General features: G+C 38.0%; 1 protein-coding gene across 1 annotated transcript; it reads left to right on the top strand.

Moving 5' to 3' along the window:
• Positions 1-412: 412 nt before the first annotated feature.
• On the top strand, positions 413-18,190 carry LOC114465408 (inner centromere protein A). The gene is given in 23 exon segments (XM_028450400.1): positions 413-806; positions 2,193-2,341; positions 3,732-3,839; positions 3,933-4,504; positions 4,591-4,633; positions 6,829-6,895; positions 6,972-7,074; positions 7,146-7,173; positions 7,276-7,363; positions 7,465-7,605; positions 9,615-9,632; positions 12,543-12,650; positions 12,724-12,805; positions 12,808-12,842; positions 12,926-13,015; positions 13,017-13,040; positions 15,122-15,264; positions 15,648-15,768; positions 15,851-15,913; positions 16,061-16,096; positions 17,512-17,574; positions 17,691-17,847; positions 17,929-18,190. Coding segments are annotated over 22 exon segments (2,406 nt in total). The 5' UTR covers positions 413-806; positions 2,193-2,201; the 3' UTR covers positions 18,105-18,190.
• The last annotated feature ends 1,693 nt before the right edge of the window (positions 18,191-19,883 follow it).

Here is a 19,883-nt window from a genome sequence, read left to right as displayed (position 1 = left end):
CTTTTTTATTTTATTTATTTTTTTATAATTGAGCCAAATATTTCCCACATGGTAGATTTGGGAGAAAGACATTGATCAGAAAAGAGATGATTAACCGATTTATATTGTTTAAATGAAAAAACATAATCACCTGAAAGAGAATCCTCGCAATTCCACAAAGTATTTTTATTTTTAAATGTCGCTTGTATTCATCACATTTGTTCTATTAGTTTTTAACGTGTTGTGTGCGGAGCTATATACCAGATTATGATTGGATGATTTGAATCTCCGCATGGCCGTAACTCCGCCCTGGTGGTTGGTTTGTTTTGTGCATCTGTTTATCCTCCGTCACTAAGGTTCTAAACCCCGCACTGTTCAATGCCACGCACTCCGGCTCAATGTCCCCGCCCCTTTGGAACAACCGTAGATCACATGGAGCAGGGATGCCTGGTTCAACAGAATATAACGTGTTACAACTAAATGTTCCGTTTGATAGATATAACTAAGTTAATTAAGATTCACTTTTGTCCACGGTCTATTATTTGACGAAGACTATGAAGCAGATTGTGGCGCTAATGCACCAAACAGTCGGATGCCAACCGCCGTAAAACAAAACGTAGAAGAAGAAAACGGAGCCTCGTGATTGGCTGCTGCAGTTTAAACGGGAGGAGATAAAATTAGCGGGCATTGGTTTTCTATGTGGATCGTTATAGTAAACTGAGACTAGCCACTTTTATGCGCTTTGTTCTCATGGAAATGACTTGCGTTTAAATTTCTGGATTATCAGAGAAACAAATCGTTTTTCTCCAGAAAGACCGATATTAAAGGTAAGTAAATACACGCATGTTAAGGACTGTGCTTTACTTTGATAATCGTTGGCAAGCTGATCACATTCAAACTGGACGTCCAACTTTACACGACAATTCAAACTCTATTGATGAAACGTTTCATTGCGTGTTGTGTTGTTTCCGTGTAACTGGTGTCCATTTTACCTCGTGACTTAACTCACCTCTATGTAGCTAGTAGCAAGAGAAAAACTAGGATGTAGAAAATGTTCCACTTTTAATTTATTTATTTTTTTAAATTTTGATTTAGACAAACGTGTGTGTTGGCTCGTGACAGTACTTAGCTTTGCCTCGGTAGCATTCGCTTTTATTCAATGACAAATGTAACAGAAGTTGAACAATAGTCAACGAATTCAATCAAAAAATGAGGTTTATGTCGTGACACATAGATATTTACGCAACATTACACCTAAAAATAACGCCCTTGTCACCATTTAACAATGCGTCTAATAGCACTACAACACCGGAAGTGAGTTTAAGCTGAATAATAAACATGAAGGTTTTCGCTTGTCTTTGTCATTTGAATTCATTAAATGTGTTTTTATCGTAACCTGAGCTCCTTTACTTTTTATCACATTAACACGATCATTATTGATTCTTTGTGCTGTTTCAAGCCCCCACTAACAACAAGCATATCGCTAGAATTTTACATAAAAATAAATCTGTAATTTCTCTGTCTTTCATGCATGAATTATGAAAACCCTAGTTTTGAACTCTACAAATGATAAACATACTAAATGTTATTCACTTCCTGGAGATGATGGAATGCAAAATTAACAATTTAGTTTTTAAAAACCGTTTACCAAATTCTGTTAACAAATATAAATGATTCTCACTAATAAATGTCATTGAGATCAAATTTATCAAGAAAAGTGAAGTTATAGTACTGGCCTGAATTATATTGTAAATATTGCTTCTGATGCATGGTGTCCATTTAGTGGACACGTGACCAACTACAAATTTCCCCTTTTATAATACAAATATCAACAAAATGTAACAATTATTGATTCTGAAATTATAATTGATGCCAGCACATTATTCACTGAGTTGGTTGATATGCATTCTGTGTGTGCAACACTTGAGGGAGACAGAGAGTATTGATGATAAACTAGTTATAAATATGGCCACTTTTGCAGCAAACCTAGATTGTACCTGATGGTTGTTTTTTTGGTTGAATTTGATATGCCATGTTGCCTTAAATTCACATTATTCTGTGCTGTCAACCCAATGTCACTTGTTGTACTCGTGTAATTTATTTTTACTTCCATTGGGTTCAACATTTTAAATAATTCCTTAGTAGTTGCTTGAAATCTTTATCCCCTCATTGGACTTTCTATTGATTGTCTTTTTTTTTTTCCTCACCAACAGGCCATCACCATGAACTCTATTTTGACATCCGTGAATTCCCTCATGGAAATGTTTGAGGGCAAAATTCAGGAGTTTAGCAATGAGATTGATACTGTGCACAAGGTTTGGCTGAAGGAGATCCAACAGGAAGCCAACCGCATGTTCTCAAGGTAAGTCCTAGTCTCCAACTTAGGTTTTTATCAAAATATCAGCCTATCAGACATTGTTATGGCATCTATTCTGTACTCGTGTATTTTTCTCCATGGATCCTCCACTGTTTTCACATTCACAAATGTGTCCTAAAACCTTTGATATGTCCTTATTAGATCTATACCTAAAAAACGAATATTTAGCACCATATGTTTTATTAACTTTTTAAAAATGTGACTACCGTTTTCGAGTCTGTGTGCCACCATGTTGAAAAGACGTCATTGATGACGCAAATTGCCCCTTTCAACCCATTGAGTGAAGCATTCAGGATTGTTTAGCAGCTTTTTCAGTCAAAATGACAACTTGTGCTGCTTTGAGTTGCTCTAAAAATCAGTAAAAGTAAAAAAAAAAAAAAAAAAGGGGGGAAATGTAAACCTTTTTTTTTTTTTTTACTGAAATTTGATAAACAAAATCCGGGACCGCAGGGGGCGACAGTTACAAGTCTGCTGTTTTGTAGACTGCATGAAGAAGAGCTCCGGTTGCATGATGATGTCACGCCAAGAGATTTAAAAGTTAAGAAAACGAATATCATGCAAAATAATGCATTTTGTTAGGCATAGATCTTCTAATACGGACAAGGTTTTAGGCCACATTTGTGAAATCAGTGGAGGATCCCTTTAAGTTTGGATAACGCATCTTAGATGTTAAAGAGTTGTCTCAGGGTAAGGCTGCACAATTAATCAGATTTTAATTGTGATTATGATTTTTGCCTCAACCATTAAATTAACCTGATCGTCGGCTATTTTTACGTTTAAAATGCGGCTCTGATGGATATAAAATTGGAGTTTTTGGTTTAGGTGGGCTGGTCGTATTGAACATGTCGACAAGCCCACATGAGTTGATTGACATAAGTACCTAATTAATTAGTATTAATTAATTAATTAATCCAGCGTACACCTAAGCCAAAAAAATTGTGACAGGCTGGTGTTTTTTGCTCAAAACCTGTAGGTTTAAGCCTAATGTTCTTAACTTTTCTTTATACGCTGTCATTGTTTTCACAGAGTTGCACTCTGTAACAGTGTATTTACAGTTAGACCATAGTAAATTTTGGCAAATTCTTGGGTAAATATTAGTATTTATCTATATTGTTGTTTAAAGCTTTTCTTTTGCACTCTAAACTGTTCACATATTGTTTGTTAATAAGTTGTTAAAAATAAAAATACAGATGTTTTCGAGATAATAATTTTGGCCATAATCGTGCAGCCCTATCTAAGGGTGCGCTCACTGTCATTACAGTTTAATTATTCTGTGATAAAAACATAAAAAGCAGAGAAACATTAAACATCCCAGGGTGGTAAACAAAGAAAAAAGCTTGATGCCTGCGTCAAAGATCTCCTGTCTTTGTTTCAGTGATTTTAATGCTGAGCCAGAATTGATGCCAAAAACGCCATCACAGAAAAAGAACAGCCGTAGGAAGCGTGTGTCTGTGGGTCGACAAGATGAAAGACCAGCTAAAAGGTTTGAGACGCTCGTATTGTATTACATTTAATTAAACTGGATCAAGCCCAACCTGGTGAGGTCATCCTCATGGGTCCTTCCTGTTCCGTACAGGTTCTCCAAAGGAAGGCGCAGTAACACTGGCTCTGCTGTTAAAATGCTGCAACTGGTTAAAGAAGAGCAGAGTGTCCCAGATGATATGGACTCCAAACCCAGCACCAGCACACAGTCTAAACGTCCTCCCCGCAAAAACAAACGGACCAAGCAGGATCTGGACGAGGACCTGAGCCAGTCAGTGTCGCCCAGTGGCAGCTTTCAGTCTAAGGAAGTGGAGAACAAGAAGCCTGAGCTGAACCTGGAGGAAGATGAAGAGTGTGTAACCAAACCTGTTGAGATTCCAGCTTCCGAGGTCGTCGTCATCATCTCACCAGAGGAACGTTTGTCTGCTGAACTCCACAAAAAGCCTGAATTGTCTCCCGGCCGCACCGCTGCCAAGATCGCCATCGCGGAAATGGGACAAGCTTCGAGGCGCAGCTCTGTGCGTCACTCCCTCAAACTGCGCCACTCGGTGGCCGGTCTGCGTCACAGCAGGACCCAGGAGTCCGTCCGCAGGGCCTCACGCCGTTCTATGGCCAAGAAGAAAGCAGCTCGTATGGGCAACTCCACGTGTAGCAGCAACATCAGTGGTTAGAAACACACCTCACTCCATGTTGGGCTTTCGTATGAAAAGTTAGATTTTGTTTCTTAAGTGTTTTTCCATTTCCTGTTGTAGAAAACTCCTGCATTGAATCCCCTGTGGAGGAGGAAGCAGAAGCGTGAGTGAAACACACCTTAGAAATAATTCCTATAATGTACTGTAAAGTTTATTTCAGTTTCCAAGGCTGAAGCTGAGTGTCACTACATGTACTGTATTTATGTTGTTCTCAAACTTTTCACAGTCCCGTACCCCTTCAGACATTTAACCTGAAGCCATGTACCCCCTACTCCTGCACACTTAAAAAACACAATATACAATGTAGCCCTACAGTGTAATTTGTTCCTGAATTTTACCTATCTTGTTGAGGAATAATTTATAATAATAACTAGAATATTTGTATTTAATGAATAAAACACAAGTGAGGATGCAGTTGCTGGCCTGTGTCACACTGCATTAGCATTATCCAGGGCTCGACACTGCGACTAAATTGGTTACATATGCGACAATTTTTTTCAATGTGTACGAGTGAAAATTTCATCTGGTTGCATCTGTGCGAGTGTGTATGTTGGCCTTATTTTGGACGGAGGAACTGAGAAATAAAACCGTATCTTGCATCTTCAAATTCTTATGCATCTCAGTTTACATGGACACAATGTTATATGAAGAAGATTTTTTTTTTTAGTTAATGTATTTGAAAGGCTACAAAAAGTAACTTGAATTTGAATCGGTCGATCAACACATGCTAATTGCTCATTTCTTGCCACACATTAAACATGCATCGTTAACCGGCACATTGACGGTTAAATGAATCTGTCCCCACACAATTAAAATCTCTATATTTTTTCCAGAGTAATGTTTTTGTTGGTTGAGTTATCTTACCAGGGATTTAAAACTTAAGGTTAGCCACTGGAGCAAGGAAAGTAGTTCATTTGTAGAGGAAGTAGGAAGGTGGCTGAGTCATTGCACAACGTGATTTATTTTAGGTAAACAAATTGTTATATCTTTATTTTATTTGTCATTAATCATTAATAACCTCTGTAAAAAAAAAAAAAAAAACTATTTCAAAAGTTTTTTTTTAAAGCTGTAGGGAGCAATTGCAACAGAGCCACAGGTTGCAGACCCCTGTCCTGGGCGAACCACAGCTGAACATCTGTCCTGGCATAGTCCATCAGTTCTGGTTCCTCCATGCTGATTCTGATGAGCGTGTATGTTCTATCGCTGCGCTCAGCACGTTCTAACCTTTTTACTGTTGCCCTCAATGTGAGGGCGCACTCAGTGAAGGGCTCATTATGCCTGGCTCCGTTCGCGGACCGCGTGCATTCCAAAGGAGCACATTGGTGTCTATACTCAGCGAATTCACCGTTGCATTACCCGCAGCCAAGTTGCATGAGCGTGCACCGTCTCCTCAACGGCAGCGCGGAGAGAGAGGTGCACTCTGTGGGACGTGACAAGGCGCTCAGCCGCTCCGTCACAAAATAAGATCACTATACGCACTCGCACGAATGCGACTAGATCAAATTTTCACTCACACACACTGAAAAAATAGTCGCATATGCGACCAATTTGGTTGCAGTCTCGTGCCCTGATTTGCCTAACATTAGCCTAGCAACAGCATTAACCTAGCATTAGCTTTAACCTAGCAATAGTATTAGCATTAACCTAGCATTAGCTGCTCTATTTATATTTTAGTTTCCAGTTTATTTTCATTCATGTACCCCATATGACAATATATGTACCCCTGGGGGTACCCGTACCTCACTTTGGGAATCTAGGATGTATACATGTTGCAAAATGGGAGAGCTTGTGGATATGATACGAGAACTTGAAGGGGGAAAAAAATTAACACTCAAGCAGTACAGATTCACGTGAGAAAAGTTTATTGTGCATCTGTAGCATCAGATTAGAGAAGTTGTAACTGCAGAGTTGTGGTTGTGAAGGATAATTGACACGAGTAATAAAAAAAAAAAACAAAACATGCAAGTAAATATTGGATTACAAGTTTGCAACTGTCATTTTATTTCAGTCTATACATTTGTGCTTATTTTTTCTGACTTCACATTCAGATCAGGCATGTGTCTAAGTCAAGTTTACAAGTTCTTACATCAAATTCTAAAAGTTCTCATATTTTGCAACGTATCTAACATACATGTAAACCACAGGCAAAGTGACTGCAATAGGACTAGAATCATCATCATATCACTGTTAGCAGTGAGAGCTTTGACTAATTATCTTCAATAGTATATTGACGTTTCTATTAAAGATCCTAATGCATTTCCTTCTGTCTTGCTTAAATGTTTGTTTTCACTGCTACAGCATTCTGGAAGCTCCACCCACAGACACTGTAGACATTGCACCAAAAAGTCCTCAGAAAACTCCAGAGGTAAATGCGTTTTGTCTCTTGTTTCATTAAAGTCAGACACAGGTTTGTGAATCACCTGCTTTTCCTTAACACACAGATCATCCAGAGTGTCAGTCCTCCATCTGTGCGCATCACTCGCTCTGTGGCGGCCAACTCCCCCTTTCTGCAACAGAAAGCGCTCCCTGTTGTAGAGACACTAGGTTTGAAACCCTCAGACTGATGCTATGCACTGAAATGTGTCCTGTTTGCTGAAAATGCATTTGTGTTTTAGCGGGCTCTGAGGAGCAGGAAGTGCGGAGGTGAGTGGAAAACTTCCTCTAACTGTGAAACAAGTGGTTGAAGTTTACAGTGATTAATGTCAGTGTAAAGAGTAAATGCTGTAAGTGATGTTTTGACTTTAGGTCCAGTCGTAGCACGAAACGTAAAGCACCAGAAACGGTCGAAGGAAGTCCCAGTAAGAGGCTGAGTCCTCCTAAGAAAAGTCACAGTGTAAGACATGGAAACAACACATTTATTCATGTTATTAATAATTAATTGTAAAATCCCCTGTTAGTGAATACATTGTTCTTTCTCTTTATTTTATTGATTAGGCCATTCGACCCAACATGAGGTCTTTCCTTCACACTGTGCAGAAGAATCAGATGCTGATGATGACACCGAACTCCTATGGACGCCCAACTACAATCAAGTCCTTCATTAAGCACACCACTCCGTTAAAGTTGGACTCAAAGGTAAAGCACAAACAGAACCCACTGCTACTACTGAACCTCTAAACAATGACATTATTGGCCACATTTACATGGGAGCTTTAGAAAAAAGTTATTCCTCTTTAAACTGACCTTGTAAACACTTAATTCCTAATGCAAATTTAATTTGGAATTAAACTTAAATCCGAATTAGGAGGCTGGTTTATTTAAACTTAAATTCAGAATTAAATAATTCGGCTTCCTTGTAAAAACTTAATTCCGCTTTAAGTTAATTCCGGTTGTTCTGCGCATGTGTGACTTTCTGCGACGATGTACCAGTGACGACATAATCCAAGATGGCCGCCTGGACTCCAGCCGAGACTATTTATTTAATAAGAGCCTTAGAATACATGGATATTAGGGATGTAACGATTCACTAAACTCCTGATACGATTCGATTCACGATACTGGGTTCACGATATGATTCTCTCACGATTTATTTTACAAAATGAGACTGTAGACAAATGATGACTGAAAAATATTCCTTTATTTTTTGGGGGGGAAAAACTAGAAAATACGGTACTATTTTCCTTTTATTTTTCATTGTCAAAAGAATTCCTTGATAAACTATTCAAAACAATGCAATTTCACCAAAAATAAATCTTGAATGAAATAAATAAAGGAATAATACAAATGAAGAAGCCTATTAATTTAAATTCTGGTTCTATAATAAACAATGCAAAACTGCATAATAGTTCTTTTTCTTTTTAAAAGTGCAACTGAAAATATATTTTGCCTTAACAATTGGACTTTAAAAAAAAAAAAACAGTCATTTTACTGTACTTACATCAGATATTTGTTTGAACCAGCAGAGGGCGCTGGTAACCCAGTGGTCGGTTGGCATGCAGATATCTTGCAGTGAAGAAGAGATGCTATGCTAGCAGACAGAGCTAATAGAAAAATGTAACTTTTACAGATATTCAAGTAATATTACAGATATTCTTTCAGTGCTAAAGGGGTATTGAATCATTTATTAACATATTTAAGAGTAGAAGGCGGCCAGAAAGAAAGTATTAGCAGACTCCGCCCACCGCCTACACTTGTGGATAGAAGTAGAAAACTTGTGGTAGAAGGATAAAAAAAGTACTGCGATTCAATTTTCAGAAAATCGATATCAACCGTGATACCTATGAATCGATTTTTAACTGCCTTACGATTAATCGTTACATCCCTAATGAATATATTGAAAAGACTGGATGGACGGAAAAATAAACATGCGGACAGACACACAGGGTTATTACACACACGGACATCAGCAAACGAAGCAGGCTTCATCGGGACACGAAGCACCAGCGCTTCACTAATGATGCGCGGATCATTATAAAGTTCATTTTTCATTCACTCAACATCCTGTAGATGTAGAACAGCTGTTGCATTAACCGCTGCCTTTGATTGACCAAAGTACGTCTTCTATCGATTTCTCCTGTTCAGCTGATGAAGTTAAACCGTGTTATTGTCGAGCTGCTGCTTCAAAACTACAATCAAAATAAAAGTGAAAACAGTTCTCGTGTGGTCTTCTATGTTGTAGCTGAAAAGAATGGTTTGTTTTTTCCCGATAGATGTGAATACGTCGCGTTTTCTCCCTCCTCCAATCAGAACCCTTCCCAACCCCCAGGCCTAAACCGGAATGAAATAAAGCCGAATAAACCCACTTTTCCATGTAAACCTCATTTCAGAATTACTATTTCCATGTAAACAACAAGCGGAAACACTTCAATTTGGAATAACTAATTTCGATTTGAAAAACATCATCCAACCGTGGCCATTTAGGGTCAAATAACACCCCATTGTTTACATTTCAAATGGTAAATGCAAACAATGGGGAATAGATGTCCAAACAAGAAGCCCTGCAGCAGAAAATGGGAAGTTTTCGTGATCTGCAGCAACAAAGTTCAAATGGTTTGTATAATAATGATAACCATAACAAACGGTCTCATCACATTGATGCAGATGATGCAGTCCCCCTTACTGCAGTGTGTTTTCTCCTTCCTCAGTTAAATGCTGGTGTAGTGGTAAGTTGTTTTCAAGAAGCACTGCTTGGTGTTTGCGGGCCTGGGCTGGTGAATGTTCCCTCATGTAACTCGGCCTGTGCCACGGGTTCTCCTCACTGCTTATTAACATTTATACAACAGTTTGGTTCTGTCAAAGTAATTTGACTGGACAACAGACATTACATGAGTGCTGATATAGTAACAACAGCATTGTACAGACATTCTAATAATCATTAATAGATCTAGGCTAACAAAATGCCTTTTTTGGCACCATATGAGTTTTATAATTTTTTTTGAAAATAGGACTACTTTACAGTTTTGATGTGATTGATGATGTCACACGGCTCCACTGCCTGTAAATATCCAATTGTTTTCTATTGCAGTGAAGCATTCAGCCTGATTTTTAGACCATATAGCAGCTGTTTCAGTCAGAATGACAACGTGTGATGCATTTAGTTGTTTTAAATAATTCGGAAAAGTTAATGATGTCAATTTAAACATCTTTTGTTTACCGAAAGACGGTTCCAATTCTGCGGTTTTGTTGTCGACAATGGAGCAGAGAAGAAGAGCTCTCAGCACAACGGCACAACTTCGAGTGTGATATTGCTTAAGTAGAGAAGGATTTGAATGAATGAGGCCTACCCCAGGTTCAGGATCATTTGTTTGTATGTAGCTCAAAAACGAGAGTTTTTAGTTTTTAACAGAAAGACAAAATCACCTCCCACGGTTTTATCTCCAGTTTTAAATCAATTACATGGATGAGGATCAAGGGAAGTCCCCCTTCATACCAGGATCCATGAGATGGATTTACTCATGAATGTGATTTTTGTGAAACCAAAAAAAAAGTGTTAAACTTTATAGTACCAAATTGTTTCCCTGTGAAAATGTTTGGCACTCCTAGTTTAAAACAAAACCACAGAATCTTGTTTGATGTCATCATGACTCAGTGAAACTGGGTCAGATATATTTGGAATCTACAACACATTCAAAGCCAATCCACTCTTAGTTTTATGTTTCACGTTCATTCTTTTGGTCACTAAATTCCATCTTTAACATCACCTGGAAACTAACAAGCTATTCCATTGAAACTGTTGTTTTTTAACCTTGTATTATGATTGATGTTGAAGTCCAAATGACCTCCCACTGTCAGACTGTTCTGTTCTAGAATGTTGTATCATGATGCTTCATGTGCTGTTTTGTGTCATTGGCATTACACTGCATGTGCGCCTATCATGAATAGCACCCAATAGTTAGAGCCTCTAATTTTCTGTTTTAAAGGGGACATATTATGAAAATTTACTTTTGCTGTTTTTTTGAACACATATGAGGTGACTTGAATGTCCACCGGCACACAAAATGTGAAGTAATACCATCCAGTCCTTTGTTTGTGGTCTGTGCAACTCTTACAACACAGAGAAAATTGCTCAGTTTCAAATTCTTGAAGTTTGTGATGTCACAAGTCGAATCGGGGAAGACCACTTCTTTTTCGGCTGTACGTTTACAGCACTTATCATAGACGGCTCCGCTTTTACAGTTTAAATGATCAACTTACGGAGTTACTAAAGGATGAGTTCACCCAGAATGTAGGCTTCTTCAAAAAGTTAACCACTTTAATTTTGCCCTGCTAAGTTGAGGGGGAGGGGCTGCTGCCTCAACTCTACAGACAGTGAAGGACTGGGGAGTCGAGTCATTTAAATTAAAGTGACTTGATTACATTCAAAATCAGTCGCGTTTGTTGTGAACGCACCTTTAGTGTGTGCCACCCCGCGGAAGAGAGGGAAGGGGGAGGTTAATGCAACTCCAGAGACGCGCCCCCCCCAAAATGGAGCACTCTGAAACAGCTGTTTTATACAGGGTCTTAAACATTCCCTGTGGCTTGATGTGTGTTGTGTTGTGACCAAACCCCGACACAGATATGTCATTTAGACCACTGGGAACTGTTTTAAAAGGTGAAAAATGGGTATAATATGTCCCCTTTAAAATTTCCTTAATTACATCCTTCCGAGTTTACACATTTCTACGTCACTTTACACCTTACTGTTTCATTGTTCTCTGTTTAGATTACTGGCTACTTAACATACCAAACATGCTAAATATGGTCAATAGATTAAACTACTGCTGTTAATTTAACATTTTATATGCTTCATATGACTTGGGAGAGGGTTACACTGAAATTGCACCAGACTACAATACGAGAGCTTTAACCATCCCCGTTTAATACTTTCAAGGTTTGTTGAACGGAGGAAATCCCATGGAAATGTGTAATTTGGCCCTAAAACATTATTTGTAAAGCGTTGTAGTTACAGCCAACCAGTAAATCACCCTCACATTTCTCATGAAATCGAGCGTAGCCGTGTGATTTGAGGTGTAATGCTTCTGCCATAGCTTGTCACCAGATAATATGATCACCAGTTGAACGAATACACCTTCAGGTAAACCCGTCTTTGTAGCAGAGCCTATTCACATTTGAATAATATGAACCGATTGTTCTACGCAACTCATTAAAAACCTCTCTTTTCACTTTCAATCACAGGATAACATTATCACTAGTACAACCGTATCATGTGGTGCAACATTTTAAATGAGATTGGGGCAGAATTGGACATATTGGTCCGTTTGTCAAACTTTCTAGACAATCAATCACCTGTTGAACATGCATGCAGGGCATTCCTGTGTCATGTGGCTGTTTTAATGATGGTGATGGTGAATAAAGGTTCAGATGCTTTTTCCCAATTTCAGAACGTGAATCCAGCCTTTCCCGTTCTTTTACATGTTTCACGAAAATCGGAAATAGTAGCTGAATTTGTAAACTAATATGTTAAGATTTCTCTGAAAGGGTTTTATCTTTTACAAATAATCTATTCAGGGAGAATTTGGATTATTTTACCATTAAATCTGTTTGTCTTAACTCTTTCTGTTTTCTTTCATAAGACAAAAGAGCGCCACAAGCTGGAGGCACTTAAAAAGAAGCAGGAGCAAGAGGAGGAAAGGGATTAGGAAAATGAGGAAGAGAAGAAAAAGAACAAGAAGAACTAAAAGGTAACTATTAGTTATCTCACTCATGTAGAAACGTGGTGTAAAGTCCCTTCTTTAACTTTCTGTTGCTCATCAGGAAAGAGATGAGAGGCTGAAGCGAGTGTTTGAGGCCAAGGTGAAAGAAGAGCAGAAGAAAGAGGAAAAGAATAAAAGGATAGAACAAAGATGGTTAAAATTGACGAGAAGAATGACAAGGTATGGTTTGGTTGGTCTTGAGTTTAAACGTCGCTTGACATGAAAACTGAACCTTTTCTTCTTCTTTTTTTTGGCCCTGCAAGCGTCTGGCAGAGGAAAGGGCCAAAAAAAAAGGTGGGCACAGAAAACGCCAAGAAGAGCTGGAGGTGAAGAAGAAGCTGGAGGAAGAGGCTAAAAAAGAAAAGGATCCAGCAAGCGGTGGAGACTGAGTTTGGACCAATCAGTACAACGATCCACAGCCAGCATTAGCTTTCTGCCTGCATCCCGTACTCTAATATGTGTAGTTGTTGATAGGATTAAATTCAGCTGCTATGATTTAATAAACCCTAAATAGTCATCTGAAATGCTGACTTCATCAACACAAAGTTTCTGGTATTAACTCATACCAATTTATACATAGACCGACCCCCATATATATATGTATGTATGTACAGTATATGTATGTATGTATATGTATATATATATATATATGGATGCACCAAAATGAAAAGTTTATTGACATTTTATTTTAAAGGGGCAGTATTATGAAAAAAATCATTGTTTTGCTTTCGTGATATACATCCCTTTAGCCACATTCAGAGATCCAGAATTGAAAAAGTTCTGTTTCCTCCCTTCCTTGTTATTCCACATTTTGTAAAAAAAAAAAAAAAAAAAAGTCAGCTCCAAGCGGGCGACTTGGATTTTTGCCCCAATATTGACATGCCACTCATGCATATGCATGAAGGCCCCAAAACAGCCTGTTTTTAGAAGAGTCATGAAAGTGACTTTTCAGAGGCTAAAACTCCAGAAAACAGGCGAGTTTAAGAAAATAAACCTCAATCACTATGTTGTTGAGGTTCTTATAACAAATACTGGACCTTTAATGTTGACTGCAGCACTACATTAGGCCAAGGTGTTTCTTTAGGTGGTTTTAAACACAATGAGAAAGTAGATCCTAGACAATGAATGGCTTGGCTAATGTGTAGCAATACACCACAATTATAATTCTTGGCCAAAACCAAAAAAAAATTATAAAACCAAGGCCGAAAACGGAAACACCAAAATAAATGATCTCAATGATTGGTGATTGTTTCTCCCGCGTGTGTGACAGTGTGTAATAACGATTGCTGGAACATCTCATCCACCCAGTTGCTCCGGTCAGAGAGAGAAACGAGTACAGGCTTAGCCTTTATATATGCCACAGCAGGGAAACGGTGATGAATTCTTCACTGATGTACAAGATAACCTATATTTTGTGATGGTATCCTGTAAATAATAAGACAGAAAAACAGATATAAATGAAAAACTGGCCGACCGCAAGTGACATGGCCTGTTAGCTTAGTATTAGCGCTGGTAACAGAAACATACATCAAACAACTAAACTGTGCGCTCTCCGTGAGGTTCACAACAAATAAACAACTGCTTAAACATGCTTACAGTGAACCAAACTTACTTCATTCATGAATGCATCACATTCAAATCAGACGACACATCGACCGGCCGAACACTCGCGGGGTGTAGTGGAAAATACTGTAAACCTCACATTCAGTGGTTAGGATCCCTTCACTGCCCGAACACAACGGTGAAAACAATAGCTGCCCGTTTAGGTGCCTGAACATAAAAACACCGTAATACAAATGAACCACAGGAAATTTATGACACCAATTATTAGTATCATAAAATGTATGATACTAAAAATGTACATAAAATGTAGGCTATATGAATGTTAGCGTTGTCCCGATACAACTTTTTCACTTTCGATATGATACCGATATTGCAGCCTTGCGTATAGGCCGTTACCGATATTGATCCGATGCGATATCAGCACAAATCATACATACTTTTATTACTTATTTTGTAGTGTGAAATGTTAGAAAAGGCTTGATCAAGTGATGTTACTCAAAGAGAGACCAATTGTCAGCAACAGTAGGTTACTTGGGAGTATGAACCACAGTTATCTATGGATAGACGTGCTGGAGCGGAAAATTTTACGAATGCGTCTTCTGCGGCACCAGACGCGTCTGCCGCACGAAACATTCGGCAGGATTGAAAATTGTCCCATTTACTTCATATGCACGTTTGAAGCTAAGCACCGCCAGCGACACATTCAACTCAGCGAGTTTCACTGCCTGCTGAAGCGAGGAGCTGCACTCATTTTTCTCCTCTCCTAAACATAAACCACCAGTGAAAAAAGCCGGTGTGATTAGCAGCTAATGCTAACGCGCTTGAAAAGAGCAACAATGTACATTTGATATATCGTGTTTCTTAGGCTTTATTTTTTATTCTTTTCTGAACTCTAGGAGGAAGAGAAGAGACAACAGGAAATCATGGCCAAGCAAAAGGCAGAGGAGGAAGAACAAGCACGAAAACTGGCTGAAGCTCGTAGAGCTCAGGAGAGGGAGCTGGAGAGGGAGCGACAAGCTGCTGCTGCTGCTGCTGAGAGGTTAACATTACTGCAAACATTTTAAAAACACTTCCAATCATCTTCAGTTGCTAATTTACACTGTTCAATCTGAACATCATGCGATTAGGGCTGGGCAATATATCGTGATTCAAGATATATCAAGTTTTCTATTTTGGCGACATAGAAAATGACAATATCGCCTAAATCAAGATGTTATCTATCTTTTTGAACTTCTTTTTATTTATACAATCACAGTACAAATTACATCATGCAAGTATTTCTTATTCATAGAGTACAGTCAAACAGTGCTGATTTAAAGAATTTGAAAATATGCTGTAATTTAATTTATGAATAATTTGTCCGTCAGTTGCTTTAAAGTTAGTGTGTTTATCATTTAAAATGTGTGTGCTCTGCTCTCCCAGGGTGAGGGTGGAGAGGGAAAAGGCTCTTGCTCTGAAGCAGGAACTGGAAAAAGCAGCGAGAGAGAAAGAGAAGAGGGAGATGGAGGAGAAAAAGAAAGCACTGGAACAGAAAAAGAAACTGGTAAGAACTGGGGTTTAAAAAGTCCAAACTGTGATGGTCGTCCATCCTGTTGGTGTTTGATAATTTCATTGTTTTTGCTCAGGAGGAGCAGCAAAGACTGGCTGAGAAAGAAAAGGCGGCGGCAGCAGCAGCTGCTGCTTTAAAGGTAAACTCATCACACACATGTAAAAACCAACGTTTTTCTTCTATCTTTATTGGTAGTAACCATAAAGTATCTTTATTTTGCAACACAAGCACTGTATTTGTTATCTGTCAATTGAACTAATTTACCGTACCTTTGTCTCATATACAGCCCTCTGCTTTACTAAATGTGACTATTGATGTTGAGGTAAGAGTTGAATTTACATATTCATGCACGTATACATTTATGATACTATCCTGTACATAAACAATGAACATGAAATTAGAACCTTAGCTGTAAAGCTGGCACAATAAGCTTATTCAAAACTTTGTTTTCATTTTTCGCAGTAGATGGGATGTCCGGATCCGTTATTAATATCCGATATTGGTCCAATATAAGATAGAAAGGGAATATCGGATTTTATCGGACTGCATCTAAAATCTCTGATATTCTTTTATACAATCATAGAATATTCTTATTCTAAAAAGTTAATTATATGTAATCCATTGGTTTATAATAAATGGGTCTGGTTTTTTTAAAATAATAAAGCCTTTTCTAACATTGCACACTACAAAATAGGTAATAAAAGTATGTAGGATTTGTATTGGTATTTACATCGACCAATACTCGAGTGAAAAAGTTGTATCAGGACATCCCTAGCAGTAGAAAATCAGTAACAAAAATGCATTGGTTCCTATCAGTAAATTCATGCAAAGACTGGAATATTTGGCCTTACAAAGTAACTACTAGTCTTCTGGGGTCTGCTGTACAGCGTGTTGATTTAGGAAAGAATCCGTTTTTCTGGCAGGCAGTTTATACGTGGTGCCCCAAATTGCAGTTTGAAGTACCGACGCAATCCCACATCTTCAACAATATTTGCACGGTGGCAATTTGTAGCTATCCAACAAGCCATTGCATTGGTTAACTTCTTGCACCAAACTTCTCCTCCAGAGTTGTTTGCCGGGTCTGCCTGACACCGCCGCCGCTGAACCCAGATGCTGCACACATAACTGTAACTTTTGTCTTGTCCACATCCCCTTCTGGCAATAATTTAAAGCCAAACTGTCCAATTAGAAGCATGTGTTTTGAGTTTTCTTCTGTGAGACACGGCGCATTACTTCCTCTGCTCTGTACTGCGCCTATGGAAAAAGCGGTGGTCAAATTAATCGATGCGTTAATTAATTTTAACGCGTTCATTTGAAAAATTATTATATTTTCATTGATTATGAAGCCTAACAAGGTAACCAATAGATAGGAAAGACATAAGATGATATTTGTTGTTAGTGTATTTTACAGCTGATTTAGGATCTGTTATCATTAGAGATGCTAACACAAGAGGAAGGTTAACATTTATTAGATTATTCATTTCAGGCTCACTAATTGTGATCAATTGTAGTATTAATTAAGAGTGTAATTGTAAATTACAATTTGTAATTGACTTTCTGAGGATAAAAAAATACTGGAATTTAATTGCAATTGGGAAAAATGCTGGTAACTGTTTTCGTAATTGAACGTGGGTAATTGAGAATGTAATTGTAACTGAAAAATATAATTGACCCAACCCTAATTTTAAATCTCTGTGAAACGCTCTTTTTTTTTTTTCTTTTCTTTTCTTTTCCCAGCGCTCCCTGGTGAACTCGCCCGCTGGAAAAGGCACGGGCCTTAATGCCACTATTGATTGCGGGGTAAATGAAGTGTTACTGTTTGTAGTGCACTCACTCATACATACTGTCTTTAAAGGAACCTAGCCTCTAACCCAGGGCATGTTTGATATTTAAAGCATGTGTTTGATCCTCTGCAGCCAACCTCTCCACAGTCGTACGTGATCTCACCAAAGGGCGGCAGCAAACCTTTGATCATGTCCAAAAACCTAGAGAATTATGGGATGGACCAGAACAGTGACGACTCTACTGACGATGAGTCGGCTCCTAGGAAACCGATTCCATCCTGGGCAGAAGGTCTGTGTGAAACTAATCTCCTCATCTGTTGTAATAAAGTCCATATATTAATCATAAATTGTGTTCTAAATCCTGTTCCAGGTCACCATCTGCAGCAGATCATTATGAAACAGTACTTCAACCCTCCTGGTTTTGACGCCTTCTTTGGAGCCATCAAGCCACCAAAACTGGAAAACATCTTTTATAAAAGCAAGCCTCGGTATTTTAAACGCACCAGCTCTGCCGTGTGGCACTCTCCACTAGCTGGAGCTAAGTAAACTGTACTGTGGTGCACATGTATTCACACTGCTGTATAAACTCAACTTTAACAACCTTTGTTTTAAATAAAGTGACTGTTTTCTTTGAACCTCACATCTGTTAGAGCAGATTTCATTGTGATTTGTTGTAATTGTGTAAAATATTTTTATGTGGCATTTAGATGTTAGCTACTCTTCAGTTTTATTGGGTTCTTCTCTGTTTGGGTAATAAAAGTCGTCTGAACATGATCATTTGCAATTACTGTATATTGCATTCAACACCGCTCCGCTATACTAGATTGATATAGCAGTGATTCATGGAAGTTAAAAACTTTTTCGAAGGGCAACCAGTATAAAAAGCACTTATTAGATAATAAGATTTCACTTTAAGTTTCAACATGCAAGAATTGATTTTCCCTTATTTATGCAATTGTTTCATTTTCATTACAAAATCCTTATGTTCCTGTTTTACTAGCCACTAACAACTTTAAATAATAATGTAACCATTATGGAATATTTATTTTTTTTCAAAGATCCACTTTACGTTTTTGAACCGTTCACAACCCACATACCTGTGACACTTAAAAACGTCACATTTCAGTGAATTTTTATTTTCTAGAGATGGGTAATTGAATACAAAAACGTATAATGTGCAGCAGCGTGTAACTACTAAGTACCAACTACATCTATTATCTGTGGGATTGAATCCTGGCAAGTGAATTAGATTTTAGATTGAGCTTATTGGTGAACACAGCTCCAGAAAAGGCCCGAGGGCCCCTCACATGATCAATGTGGGCTACCTGATGCCTGCGGGCACCATGTTGGTGACCCTGTTATATTCTAATCAGTATTGATAAATAATGGGTAGTATTTCCAAAACGCTAGACAAATTCCCATCATGTATTTAACCTAATGCTGTAAGACATTTTTAAAGTTTGAAAATAGTAAAGTTATGTGTTGAAGCTAGTGATAACCACATTAACGCCTAGATAAACACAATGTAAACATGAAATCAGTCAATACAGGGGAATACTTTAATAATTACCCTTTGGCAGAGGAAGCCTTTTCCATGCAGTGCTAACAGGGTTCCTGCGGATCCTTAAAAAGGCATTGAATGAATCTAAAAGTAAGGCCTTAATTGTCATTAAAATGTCTTAAATCAATGTTTTAAAAGTCTTAAATTTAAATAAATGTTAACATTTGAAATAAAACAGAAAATAAAAACCAAAATTGGCTGTCCAAAAAAGATTATGGTTAATGTCTTTTCTTAATGCTTTGTATATTTGTTGTTTTATAGATTTCTTGCTATTTCTCTAGTCATGTGTTTTTGTAGTTATTCTGTTTTGTGTATTTTCCTGTAATTTCATGTACTTTTGTGTGTTTACTTTGGGGGCTGCCAGTTGCACGTCTGCACTAGACACTAGAAAAGAAATGTACCCTAACTATTTCATTGATGTGTTTTTTCCCTTAATTATGTTTACTATGAAGTTGGTCTTAAATTTAATTTCACATGGTGACAAAAAGTCTTTTCTTGACTAAAGCTGTAGGAACCCTGGCTAAGATGCAGATGTTGTGGGAATATCACATTCACATTTAAAAATAGCAAACCTGGATTTGAACTCTTAATTTGCTACAAAGCAAAAACTGCTTATGAAGTACTGTACACAGATTGGACAGTCAACCCTTTCAAATCTTTAATCTGGTATTAATCCCTCTTTTGCAGCTCTAGAAGCTTCCACTGTTCTTGGAAGGCTTTCTTAAAGATTTTGGAGGGTTTTGTGCCTTTCACGTTGTAAAGCA

This window comes from Gouania willdenowi, chromosome 6 (assembly GCF_900634775.1).
Source record: "Gouania willdenowi chromosome 6, fGouWil2.1, whole genome shotgun sequence".
Classification (NCBI taxonomy): Eukaryota; Metazoa; Chordata; class Actinopteri; order Blenniiformes; family Gobiesocidae; genus Gouania; species Gouania willdenowi.
The sequence above is the reverse complement of the archived record's forward strand: the minus strand, read 5'-3'. Positions and strand labels throughout refer to the sequence as shown.